This window comes from Podarcis tiliguerta, assembly GCF_965153285.1.
Source record: "Podarcis tiliguerta genome assembly, chromosome: 3".
Classification (NCBI taxonomy): Eukaryota; Metazoa; Chordata; class Lepidosauria; order Squamata; family Lacertidae; genus Podarcis; species Podarcis tiliguerta.
In genome coordinates this window covers 90,631,246-90,644,757 of record NC_139536.1, presented here as the reverse complement: position 1 = coordinate 90,644,757, position 13,512 = coordinate 90,631,246, and the positions used below count along the sequence as shown (strand labels likewise).

At 43.5% G+C, this 13,512-nt stretch overlaps 1 protein-coding gene across 3 annotated transcripts in view; it reads left to right on the top strand.

Annotated features, from left to right (window-relative positions):
- GRHL1 (grainyhead like transcription factor 1) overlaps window positions 1–13,512 on the top strand; it is a 57,842-nt gene that overhangs the window by 1,809 nt on the left and 42,521 nt on the right. For 2 of the 3 annotated variants that reach the window (XM_083431660.1, XM_083431658.1), the window contains exons 1-2: window positions 4,171–4,356; window positions 9,165–9,351. In XM_083431660.1, the coding sequence (XP_083287786.1) occupies window positions 4,316–4,356; window positions 9,165–9,351 (228 nt within the window). In that variant the 5' untranslated portion in view covers window positions 4,171–4,315. Of the gene's footprint in view, window positions 1–4,170; window positions 4,357–9,164; window positions 9,352–13,512 lie in introns of those variants that run through there. The other variant, XM_083431659.1, reaches the window with a different exon arrangement.

Here is a 13,512-nt window from a genome sequence, read left to right as displayed (position 1 = left end):
CGTTGTATAGAAGGCTCTTTTCATAATGCATTGGTGTTTGATGGCAGGGCTAAGACTTGCAACGGGAACCGCAAATGTTAGTTTTTGAACAGAAGTGGGGTTATCATCGGGAGTCTTCTTGTTTTGCATTGGCTTTGTCGGAGGCAGGATTTCATACGTTCTCTGGTATTGACTTTATTCAAAGCTGTTGGATTCTGGCCAGATTTGTGTGCAAGACCGATGGCATGCTAAACACCAATCTTTTCGGAGAGAAAAAACGGTAGAGCGATGTGGCTATGTCTGTGATCTTGGCAAATGTTTACTCAGAAAAGTAAGTCCTGTATGAGATGGATGCGACTTTCGAGCAGTGGGAATAGGATTGGGATGTCAGACTGCAATCTGGAAGTTGCTTTCTTCTGAGGAATGCAGCATTGCTCTCATCTGAACTTATGCTGGATTCCAGTTGCAATTTGCGGTGGGGCATTTTATTAAACAAGTCTGTATAATGAGTCGTTATGCATCAGTTTACATTCTTCTGAAAGCTCAGCTGGTTAGATCATGGTGCTGAGAACACCAAGGTTGCAGGTTCAATTCCCTTATGGGACAGCTGCATATTCCTGCATTGCAGGGGGGTGGACTGGATGATCCTCAGGGTGCCTTCCAACTCCACAATTCTATGATTAAATTGTGCTCCTGTGGGGTTAAACCATCTTGCTTTTGTTTTCTGCATACTAAACATTCTGTCCTTGTGCCATTTCCTCTCACACTAAGACATGGCACACGAAAGCTCATACCAAGAACAAACTTAGTTGGTCTCTAAGTTGCTACTGGACAATTCTCTATATCTATATATATCTACTGTGTCACACCAACACGGCTACCTACCTGCTTCTAGATGTTGGACTATAGTTCCCATAATCTCTAACCACTGGCCATGATGGCTGCAGGGAGTCCAAAAGTGTTTGAAGGGGCTGCGGGTTCAGCATCCTTGCGCTCAGATAAGGTATCATATTATCCATTGCCATGAGGGTAAAAGTGAAAATTGTAGTGTTTGCTACAGGTGAGCAATCCCGTTGCATGTATGCTAAGAAGTCCTACTCTGTTCACATGGAGCTCACTTCTGGACTGCAGCAGTAGCTCATGATTTTGTTTTAAATAATAGTTTGAATCCTGGAATTTCTCATACCGCCCTCAGTTCAGAAGTTCTAGTGGATTTTCAAGGGATTGCTAAATTAGATTTCACCATTGTTGGCAGAACAGTCAAGCCCTAAAACTGTAAGGCAGGGGTCAGCAACCTTTTTCATCCGTGGGCAGGTCCACCGTCCCTCAGACCATGTGGTGGGCCGGACTATATTTTGGAGGGGAAATGAACGAATTCCTATGTCCCACAAATAACCCTGAGACGCATTTTAAATAAAAGGACACATTTTACTCATGTAAAAACACGCTGATTCCCGGACCGTCTGCCGGCTGGATTGAGAAGGCAGTTGGGCCACATCCGGCCCCCAGGCCTTAGGTTGCCTACCCCTGCCGTAAGACATTTTTTTGAATGGCAGTTCAGCATTAAATAAATTGAGAGGGTAAGAAATTGAGAGGTTCCTTTTCTTCAAACCACTAGCTCTTTAACATTTTAGGACCATTTGGCGGTGGCTAAAAGTTTTCTCGCAGTTATTCCTATCACAGAGATTTACATTACTAAGAGAAAGCTACCTGCAATATTCTGTAGTCCCAAAATGTGATGGATAGCTTAGAAAACATCTTGACAATCATAAAGTTATGCTGCATTAGTTTAAAGTCAGTGATTGTTTGTGAAGTTGGTTACACTCCAATGCTTGTTTACACTCGTGTTTGAACACCACTATTTCTCTATGAAGTTCTTCAGCTTGGATTGCAGAATGTAAAATGAAGGTTTGTACATGAATGGCCATAGATCAGCTACCTAGAGCTAGTTACTTTGTATTATATTTTATTTATTTCATATAATTTATGTTTTATTTAATTCATATAATTTATATACCTCCTGATTGTAAAATAAAAAACCTCAAAGAAGTTTACAAAAGGTAAAACAGTAAAAAATAAATAAATCACAACCATACAAAAGTTAAAATAATGCTCTTCCCTAGGAGACCTGCCTGGTGCCTTCATTAGACATCTTTAGGCACCAGGTGGAAACATTCCTCTTCAACCAGGCCTTGGGCTGATTAATATTTTAATAACCCTGTTTAATGTGTTTGTGGGAGGGGAAGGGGGTAGGTTTGCCATATTTCAAAAAGTGAAAATCTGGACGGAAAAGGTTTTTTTTTTAAAGCTATTTTTGAGGGAAATTGGCAAAAAAATGACACTGCTGACATCAGTTGCCATACGCCTGGGACATTTAGCCGATTTCCACCCAGACACTGCTTTCAGCTGCGGTATTCCGAGTATGGGAAATTCCGGACGTATGACAACCCTGGCGGGGTGGTATTGATTTGTGGTTTTTTGGGTTATTGTTTTCATTATCCATTTTTTATTATTATGTTGTGAAAACCGCCCTGAGTTCTACAGAAGAACGGCGGTATGCAAATTTAATAAATCTAAATGAATGAAATGAAATGAAATACTAAAATGGATTAAAATTAGCTCAACTTTCAAAGCATCTGGTTAGGCTTGTCTAAACAAGAATTGTTTTAGCAGGATGGCAGTGCTCCATCTCCCAACCCATTCCTTCACTGCTACCTTAAACTGAAATAGATTGGGTGGTCAGGGTTCTGTTCTGTAGCAGGGCAAGGAAACTGGGGAACCAGAAGGTGGGTTGGCGGCCAGTGTGTTGGTCCTAATATAGTGGGAGGGAGATAGTGACTACGGAGAGATGAAAGTTGAAATGAAAGCAATGACTGGGTTGAGCAAGAGAGTCCAAGATTACTGAATCGCCATCACATTTTGATTTTGTAGGAAAGCCACTGTTGTGTATTTTGCTTTTGCTATCTTAAATTGTTTTGATGATTAATTTGCTGTATTTATTGTACTTTTATTTTACCTGTTTAAAAAACAATGTGCCGTTCTCCATTTTGGAGTGTTCAGGAGCGGGTGCTGTGGGTCAAAAGTGGTATATAAACAACCCAGAAAAATGAAGACTTAACACTCTTTGCCATGGGAGACTAACTCTGGACTATATCACCACATTATCCCAGCAAGGCACAGAGCCCTTACGGCTGTCATGTTTTCCTATCTCTTCTCTCTCTCTCTCTCTCTCTTTTTGCAAATTATTCAAGCAGAAAACAAGGCAGTGGTTATGAAGTAATTACACACACAATGGAAGACTTATTTCCAGCTCTTGCTAAATGCCTTTTAGCATTGTGTGTGCATAGTTCACTGTGCCAATAGACACTTCAGACTTTAAAACTTGACACAGGGCAGCTGTCAGAAATATACACATTTCACTGTCTTTTGAGAAAATATGGTCTCGTTTTTCCTCAAAGAACCTGCAGCTCAGGGGAGAGATTGAGTTACTGCCAAATCCTGTGCTTTGTTGATAGCTCTGAAGATAATTCTTTCTACGTTCTTTTTTTTTTATTTAAATAGCGCATTTGCGCTTTTTATTTGGGGCGGATGGTTGCAACAAGAGAGGATGCTTACAATAGCTTTGATTTTTGACAGATTTTAATGTTATTGGCTGTTCCACTTATAATCTGAATGGGGGTGGTATTTGCCTGTTTGCTTTTTCAGTTTAGGTTGAATTCTTCCCTGTGTCTCCTTCCTCACCACTCCTAACCATTTACAGCAGAGGCAACACCACCCAATATGATTTTTATCTTGCCCTGATACTGCTCCCACTGCATGTACAATTTGTCATGTGTCTGTCATGTGAGGAGTATGCACTTGTCACGTGGTGTATGCATTGGAGTCTGATTGGCCTGTTGATGGGGCAAAAGTGTGTGATTGGTGCAAATGACCTGACAGGACACAAAGCGATTTCCCGCATGCTCCATATGGGAAACTTTTCTCCGAACATCAAATGCACAAGTCTGGTAGGCCCAGTTTCATCTCTAGGAATTCAGCGTAACTAGTTCTGTCAGGGCTGAGCCTTCAGTGTCAGCCTGAGGGGAGACAAGGGACCTTGCCAATGAAGCAGAAACACATCAGAGCAAGGGGGAATTGCTGTCGCTCAGAGAAAGTATCAGAGGAAGCCTTAGGACGAGACTTCCCCTGAGCAACAGGCTTATATGCATTACGGTGTATTTAAATTTGATTGGTTGGCAACTGAATTCTAGAAAGTTCTCTAGTAGCTCAGTTGTGAATAGCTAACGTTGGTCACGCGGGAGGTAATCTAGTGAAGGAGAGACTCGATTTTATGTGAATGTGTTTTAGAATCCAGTTCCCAGGATACTTGAGGTCGAGGTAATACGTGACTTTAATGTATGGTGTGTACAAAGCCTTTGTGGAGAGGGGTCATGTTGGTTGTCATAGGCCAGGCATCCCCTACCTTCGGATGTTTTGGACTACAATTCCCATCATCCAAAACCTCTGGAGGGCTGCAGGTTCGGGATGCCTGTCATAGGCCAACCAAGAACGTTTTTTTGCAATTGCTTTGCAAAATAAAATGAAGGCTTGCCCTCTAGATGTTGCTGGGCTTACGGCTCCATTGCCACTGATGATGGACCATGCCAACTGAAGCTGATGCAAGTTACAAGCCCAACAGCATCCGGTGGGCACCAGGTTGGGGAATGCTAACACAGAACAAGGTGTTGATGCAGGGCAGGGGAGAACACAGTGGTTCCCCTTCCATATTACTAAATATGCATTTTGTGAAGAAACAAAGAGAACTGTACAGCATTGCACCGGTCTTGCACAAATTTTGGGAAGCCCTGGTGACTGTATGGGCAGAGCTGTCAGATTTCAAATTAAGGGTTCTGCCTGTATTCCTCAGCACGGCTGCTGCCCCTCCCTTGCTTGCTGGTACAAGGCAGCCTCTAGTTTTGCAACATAGCAGCCTAGGGAGGAGAATGGGTCGCCAGTAGTGATGGCATGGGTCAAGAGGCGGAGTACCCTGATCCTCTCCCGCTGACTCGGAGGCCCTTAGAAAAAGTATCCCTGGCAATCTCCTGCTTGCAAATCCTATTTCAAGGGCAAATCTCTCTGATCTGGATCCACAGAACCTGATGGCAAGAGGCTGAGAAAGGGCATTTGTATAATTCCGTACAGTGGTACCTCGGGTTAAGAACTTAATTCATTCTGGAGGTCCGTTCTTAACCTGAAACTGTTCTTAACCTGAGGTACCACTTTAGCTAATGGGGCCTCCCTCTGCTGCCGTGCCGCCGCCACGTGGTTTCTGTTCTCATCCTGAGGTAAAGTTCTTAACCCGAGGTACTAATTCTGGGTTAGTGGAGTCTGTAACCTGAAGTGTCTGTAACCTGAGGTACCACTGTACTAGGTATTTTGCCAGCTTGTGGCTCAGGCATGCTAGGGATGGGGAAATAGCATTTTTTGTTGTTGTTTTTGTTAGAATAGATTTATATCCCACATTTTTTCTCCAAGGTGTTCTAGATGGTGGACATGGTTCTTCCCTCATCTCATTTAATGTCCCCAACAACCCTGTGAGGTAGGGTTAGGCTGAGAGGCAGTGACCAGCCCAAGGTCATTCAGAGAGCTTCATGGCCAAGCGGGGGTTTAAACCTGGTCTCTTAGGTCCTACTCTAACCACTACACTACACTGGCTTTTGTTGTCACTCATAGAGTCACAAGAGCAGAATGCAGTGTGGACAGCATGCAGGCTTTGTCACATGTGATTAAAAACACTCCTTGAAAGCTTATTTCTTTCTATTCTATTTTTCCTGGTGCCAGCACAGAAGAGGCCATGGTCTCATTATTAGAAAATATTCATACAGCACTTTCCCAAAAGGTTTCCCGCAGACAGCTTCCGGGTCATGTGGCCAGCATGACTAAGCTGCTTCTGGCAAAGCAGAGCAGCACATGGAAATGCCATTTACCTTCCCACCGGAGTGGTACCTATTTATCTACTTGCACTTTGACGTGCTTTCGAACTGCTTGGTGGGCAGGAGCTGGGACCGAACAATGGGAGCTCACTCTGTCATGGGGATTCGAACTGCCGACCTTCTGATCGGCAAGCCCAAGAGGCTCAGTGGTTTAACCCACAGCACCACCCACATCCCACCTTCAGCAGGCCTACTTTGAGTAAAAAACTCGAATTCCACCTCATATATGTCTTACCGGAGTTGCCAATCAGCAGAGAGTTGCTTTTTGTTTAAGACCTGCTTGTTGGTTTAAATTCCCGTTCTGTGTAAGTGTGTAGGAGAGAAATCTGAAATCCCTGTGCTTTGTGACCCATCCACAAGGTTTCCTGGGCTCCGCAGGCTGCTTTCTATTCCTCAGTGGCAAAATACAAAGCAGCATGAGCTGTTACAAGCAACATTGTTCTTTGTCAAATGCATGAAGCGAACTGAGAATGTGGTTTGTGTGTATAGAGTAAAAATACAGCTATAGGTTTCCATAAGACTTTCGCTTCAAGGACTGATGGTATCTTGCGTTTCATGCAGGTTTCATTCCTCCCCTACCCGTTTTTCAGCCCCTGGCAATATTTTAAGCAAAACTTAAATTTTGTCTTAAATACTAACTAACCTTTGTGTATGCTGAAGGGGAAACAGTGTTTTAAATGGGTGTGAACCCAGATCTGGCAGTATTGATTCAACAGCAGACCCTCCAAGTGTCCCTATTTCCCAGGGGCAGCAGTGGATTTACAGAAGCCGTTCCGGTTTCTGATTTGATCCCGGAATGTTCCGCTTTTCCTTAGGACGTCCCTATTTTCACTGGAGAAGTGTTGGAAGGTATGGAGTTATGCGACCTCTGAGCCAAGGAGATAAGTAACTATACAACTTTTAGAAGACATCTGAAGGCAGCCCTGTATAGGGGAGTTTTGTAATGTTTTATGATATGTTGGAAGCTGCCCAGAGTGGCTAGGGCAACCTTGTCAGATATGCGGGGTATAAATAATGAAGTTGTTGTTGTTGTGGAATAGGACATCCCTATTTTCACCAGATAAATGTTGGAGGGTATGAATCAGCTGAGACATCTTCTTGCAAAAAGTACCCCCAAAATTACCTTTTGTATAAAAATAACTCTTCTTTTTGAATACTCCGAGATGTCCTCACCTCAGACTAAGGCTGGTTTCCAGCCAGCTTTAAGCCAAAAGTAAGCTCTTGGATACTACTTTGCTAGTGGACATAACCCAGCACATGCTTGCTTATGGGCACATTAAGACCTCAGAGTAAGTGGATTTAGGGAACTAAGTAAACAAGCCGCTTTATGAGTTTATTCAGCAGTGAGTCACAGCTAATGAAAAGCTTCACTTGAAACTGGTGCTTTGCAGTTATTGGCCTGGGTCCTTTCTGGACTGCGAGTAAGTCCAGGAAGGTTTTCATTTTGGTACTGCTTTTACACAAAATTTGTGCAGAGAATGAATGCATGCGATACTGAAGATCTACATGCCTTGGGGTAGCTCTGGGTCGTTTGTGTTCCAAGAATGACCAAAAGCCATTGGTATTGCATTGTCAACCTCTAGCATTCAGAAATCAAGATTATAGTTTTAAAACACAGTTTGAAATGTTTCGTTTATGCTATTGGCTTTTCAAATATAGAAGCCTCAAATACAGTAAAGACGTCTTCTGAAGCTCCCCCCCCCCCAAAACATAGGTGATTTATTTTTATTTTTTACTTTAAATATTATAAGCTCGGGACAAAATAACTGGGAGGTCTTCGTTCACTGCCAAAGCACGTATCTTAGATTACAATCCTGTATGCATTTACTTGGGAGTAAAGCTCACTCAACTCAGTGGAACTTGGTTCTGAATGCATAAGATGGCATTGTTCAGGCATCCCCAACCAGCGGCCCTCCAGATGTTTTGGCCTACAACTCCCATGATCCCTAGCTAACAGGACCAGTGGTCAGGGATGATGGGAACTGTAGTCCAAAGCATCTGGAGGGCCGAAGGTTGGGGATGCCTGCATTGTTAGACAAACAAAGTCCTAGGTTAGACCTGTTGTCTGGTTCCCAGGAGTTTGAGGCATTCAGATCAGACATCCCTGAGTTAGATAGCCCAATCATCTGACTAGTTACAAGGCAGATATTTTAATGTATAATTAAGCTCTAAGCACAATGCCTCTTGGAAAAAATATCAAGATAAAAGTTTAATTAAAATTCAGTTCATCCTCTCCCAGATCTCTTTAGAGCTTGGTCAACAAAAAGCTAGTCTTAAGTTGGAGGTTGTGCAATTCTTGGTTTCTTCCTTCTTTCTTTCTTTCTTTCTGAAAAAGAGAATGGAATGTTTATTAAAATATATGTTCTGAAAGCTTAGGTGGTAAGTTCCATCATGGCTGGAGGGCAGCCAATGAGAGGGCCTCTCTGTTCCCTTCCTGCATAATGATATATCCCTAGCAGTAAACAGTGATTGGGCAAGAGGGTGGAAGCAGTTAGTTTGAGTGTGCAAGCCCTTTGCATGGCTAAAAGTGTTCCAGATAAAACAATGAGGTATTTCTGAAGAATTCAAAGACTGTGATTCTTCTTCTTGTTTTAAGTTATATGAAGTTGGAACAGGATAGGATAGCAAGCTTTTCCACCAGAGCAAAGAACAGCAACATAACTGCATGTTCAAAATGTTTGACAAGCACACCAGTTTTTGAGAAACTGCTTTTCTGTCTCTGCTGCTGTGCGCAGTGGGAACTAGCAGACCCTCCAGACCATTGTCTCAACGTACCCAGGGCTCATCCTCCCACTCACTTGGCCTGTACTCTGACTGTATCCTGTACTGATTAATCCCCCATGGTTCAAGAGTTTTTCTCTTCATTTTGTGGGTGTGCCTTGCAAAAATCCAATCTTACCCACTGAATCAGAATCTTACCAGATGCTCAGAAAATCCAAAGAGGGGTTTGGCTTAAGTGAGCCTCAATTCAGCAGGTAATGTCGGATTTTTGCAAGGCACAACTGCGGAACAATGAGAAAAGTTCTTGGACCTGCCTGGGGCAATTAATTGGTACATAATGCAAACAAAATGTGGATGAGCCCTTAGTTGGGTTCCTTGCACAACCTCGCATGTGTGGTGGAAGTGCTTAGACGTTTGCATGGACCTCTTTGGGTCCCAGCCCAAAGTGTGTTTTGTAATTGTGTGTTTTGTTTCATCTCCCTCTCTATGAAGCAAAAGGCCTGTTTTGGTTCTTCAGAATGAAACGCTCTACTCCCAGAGGCGACCCTACACCAGCGAGGATGAAGCTTGGAAGTCCTTCCTTGAAAACCCTCTTACAGCAGCTACCAAAGCCATGATGAGCATCAATGGGGATGAGGACAGCGCTGCTGCCTTGGGACTGTTGTATGACTATTACAAGGTAACAACGTTGGCACTTGGCTAGGACTCGTAAAACAGGCCAGCAGAGTGTGCTTTGTTGTTTCACGTGCCTTCCTTAAAGGGGAGAAAGGCCATGCCTTTTACCACTTAGCTGGGAACATGATACAGCTGCTTTTGTAGTGGCTACAAATAATAAAATAGCAACTTCTGGTTAGATGACTCAAAAAGGGAAAACAAGTATTGGATAAAGTAACTTTTCCAGTTATCTAAGCAACCTGTTCTGGAATCTCTCTTTAACAGGGCAAGGCGTTGGTAGCAGTTGGCATACTTTGCTTTTGGGTTCTCTCTCTCTCTCTCTCTCTCTCTCTCTCTCTCTCTCTCTCTCTGTGTGTGTGTGTGTGTGTGTGTCTTCCCTTTTCAGCGATGTCCATTGAAACAGATTGGCAGGGAAATGCTCCTTCACATAGCATGTGATTGATTTATGGAAATCCCACAGCCATACAATAACATTGAAAAGGATTCATAAAGGACATGCTCTGTGTGTAGCACCGTATTTCAGAGGCAGCAGGCCAGTTACTGGGGGCAGAAGCAGAAGAGGGCTCTTGCCTCTGTCCTGCCCTGCTTGTGGGCTCCCAAAGAGGCATCTGATTGGCTGGTGTGGAGAAGCAGGCTGCTGGGGTAGATGGTCTGTTTGGCTCATCCATTAAAGCTGCTCTTACATTTTGACTTGTCCGTGCCCAAATTGTAGTATATCTCCTGGGAAATGAGCACCTAATTCTTTGTCTTTTCAACCCACCTTCCTTATAAACAACTGCATAGCTCTGGGAGGTTTCCTCATTCTGGGTTTTCCTTTAGTGGATTAAATGGAAGAGGTGCTAACCTGTTAGAAATGTAATGTATCACTTGGTTAAAGCTAAGCTGATGTGTGGAGTTCTCTTCTACCAGATGCAGCTGCAGCTGCGGCCAAGGCCCTTTTGAATTAAAGTTGCCATCAGGGACAGCCTTTTGAGGAGCAAATCAGTACCCTCTGTTTGCTCACTTCTTTCTTTTCCTCTTCATTGAGTCAGGAGAGAGTCTCCAAGCGTAATCCTCCTTTGCCTTGCTCTGGTAGCTTTGCACTGCCTTGTGCTTTGTACTAGAGATAAGTAGGACTCCAATTCCCATCAAACCCACCACCACCAGCAATAGTCATTGGTCAGGAGTGATGTGGGTTGCATTGCCAACACCATCTGGAGGGCCACACGTCTCCCCACACCTGATTTATGTAGAATTGCAGCAGTTATCAGTATGTGTACCCAGTGCCATGTGAGGTGTGCCTTTTGACTGACCAGAGCATGTCCCATTTGGAATGTCCCATTCTCTTCCTCTTTCGAAGCATCTGAGTGCTTCCCAGTTCCAAAACTGGGGGTGGGAGAGCATGGGCCCTCACCCTTGGTTGGCCAGGTGAAGAAATAATCATCATGATCATCATCATTTATTTATACCCCACCCACTCTGGGTTGGGTTTCCCCAGCCACTCTGAGCGGCTTCCAACAAAATATAAAAAATACAATAAAAGATCAAGCATTAAAAACTTCCCTAAACAGGGCTGGTTGGGTTTCCCCAGCCACTCTGGGCGGCTGCCAGCAAAATATTAAAAATACAATAAAAGATCAAGCATTAAAAACTTCCCTAAACAGGGCTGCCTTCAGATGTCTTCTAAAAGTCATATAGTTGTTTATTTCCTTGACATCCGATGGGAGGGCGTTCCACAGGGTGGGCGCCACTACCGAGAAGACCCTCGGCCTTCAAAAAGTGCTCCTTCAACTCTTAATAGCTGCGTAAGCACCTGAATTCATAGAACTGAGGGGACATGGAAAGACGGTTAATTATGAGCTCCAGAGCAACAGAGCCTCATGTTAACAGTGGTCCCTAAAACTAGTGTTGCCCACTACAACATAGAATAAGAATAGAATATCAGAGTTGGAAGAGACCCTGAGCACCATCTAGTTCAACCCCCTGCAATGCAGGGATTGAACCTGCAACCTTGGTGCTATCAGCACCACACTCTAACCAACGGAGCTATCCAGGCTCAGTTCTGTGCTTTAATATATGCTTGCTCTGAATACCCCAAAACCAGTCAGACTGGCTATAGGACTCGAGGGGCTACTGGTCTGATCCGTCAGTGCTGTTGTCCAACCGCCACCAGCTCTGAGCTTGTAAATAATAATAAAAAAGCTTTCACAAGCCTTTCATAAGAAGAGTTGGGCAACAAGAGAAACTTAGCTTCGCGGCTGTGGGCCTTGGAAGCCTCCTTAACAAGCACGCACTCATCTCTGAGCAAGGAAAGGTATCACCCTCAAGCTTTTCTACAGACAGATCATCGCGTTAAGGCTGAGCTCCTACCTACTAACTGGGTGTGTTTGCATTAAATGTTTTCTTTTTGTGCTTTGTGTGGGTGTAAAGAAAAACAAAGCCAAGCAGACAGATTAACTTGTAATAAGTTAGTAACCACATTTTAGCTTGGCACGTCTTCCATAGCTCCCTGCTCCATTTGGGATGTTGGCAGGGGGGAGAATCAGTGGGTTAAGGAATACTGCCCTTTCTCTGCCTGCCCTACTTTCTTGTAAATGCCACCCTGATCCTAATTAGCATTACAAGCCAAAGACAGGTTTTGGAAATGTGATTCCCATCCGCCCCCCTTTTAATGTGCATGTCCACCCCTAATGTGGGGGCCAATGTGACGTAGTGATTCAAGTGTTCAAAGCCCCACTTGGCCATGAATGAACCTCACTTGGGTGCCCATGGTGCAGTCACTGCCTCTTAGCCTAACCTTCCTCACAGGGTCCTTTGGGGAATACATAAGACAGTGGAGGACCAGGTACCCTGCCTTGAGCACCTTTGGAGAGAGAAAAAAGGCAGAATCTAAATGCAAGAAATAAATAAATGCAAATAAGGGTTTAGCTTGGATGCGTAACATGAGCATTTCTGAAACGTGTAAATTAGCAATGAAAGATCCACATTCTGAAAATTGCAGCCCTTACTTAGAATCCTAGAATTGTATAGTTGGAAGGGATTGTGAGGATCATCAAGTCCATAGCTGTCAACCTTCACTTTTTTTGTGAGAAATTCCCTTATTCCAGCGCCATTTCCGGCTGCTTCCTGCTGCTATCCCGGATTGTTAGATATCCTGTAGACTGTCCCCGGGACAGGTGAGGCTGCTGATCCCTTATTTTTGAGGCTGCTGATCCCTTATTTTCAAATCTGAAAGTTGATCAAGTCCAACCCCCTGCAGTGCAAGCATATGCAGCTGTCCCATACAGGGATCGAACCTGCAACCTTGGTGGTGTTAGTTATTAGCTCTAACCAACTGAGCCATGCTGACTTCATGGTTGACTTGCAAGGGAACTTACACTTTTGTTTCTGTGCCCTGCCCACCACCCTAAACATATGCAGCATTTTAATCTCTGTCTCACTCAGCTTGTGCCGGAAGCCATTTACTATAGCATTTAAGAAGTTTTCATCAGCTACACTATCATTTACGTGGTGCGCATTTGCCAGGCAAAATGTTTAAATGCAAGGGTGTTGCTGATACAGCATATTTCAGAGCTGGAGGATGTCGAGCTAATTCCACCTCATGTGAAAATTAGTTTGTGAATCTAGTCTTCAAAGTAGAAACTGGCAACTGTTGAAATTATGGTTTCTGCTTATATACTTCACACTTTATTTGTTTCAACCAGCCTTTAAGCCAGTGTTTCTTAAGAGGGGCGAAAAACGTGTGATGTTTGCATTATTCGGAAGCATTTAGCAATTTACAGATACAGGAATGAGACCTGCGAGCAGGATTTGAAATACAAGCAGTGGTAGAAAATTGATAATATATTAAACAGAAGAATGTCTTAGGTGAAATGTTTATTAGAATACAGAATGTAAATGGGATGGGATTAAGAATAGCATGGAGGGAAAGATGGGAAGTCATAGCTTAAAGAGAAATGCATAAAAGATTTGGAATCTGGAATTCATATGTAAAGATTTTAAAATTTAATTAAAAAATTGACTCCCCCATCCGGAAAAAAAGGGGGTGAGAGCTTATGCTTTAAAAGGGAAGGGTTGTACCCAGAAATGTTTCTCTTGGCTAGACCCATTGCAGTCAGTGGATAATTGCTTTCAATGGGACTACTTTGAGCCTGACTTAATCAAACGCAACCAGGGCTTCGGAATA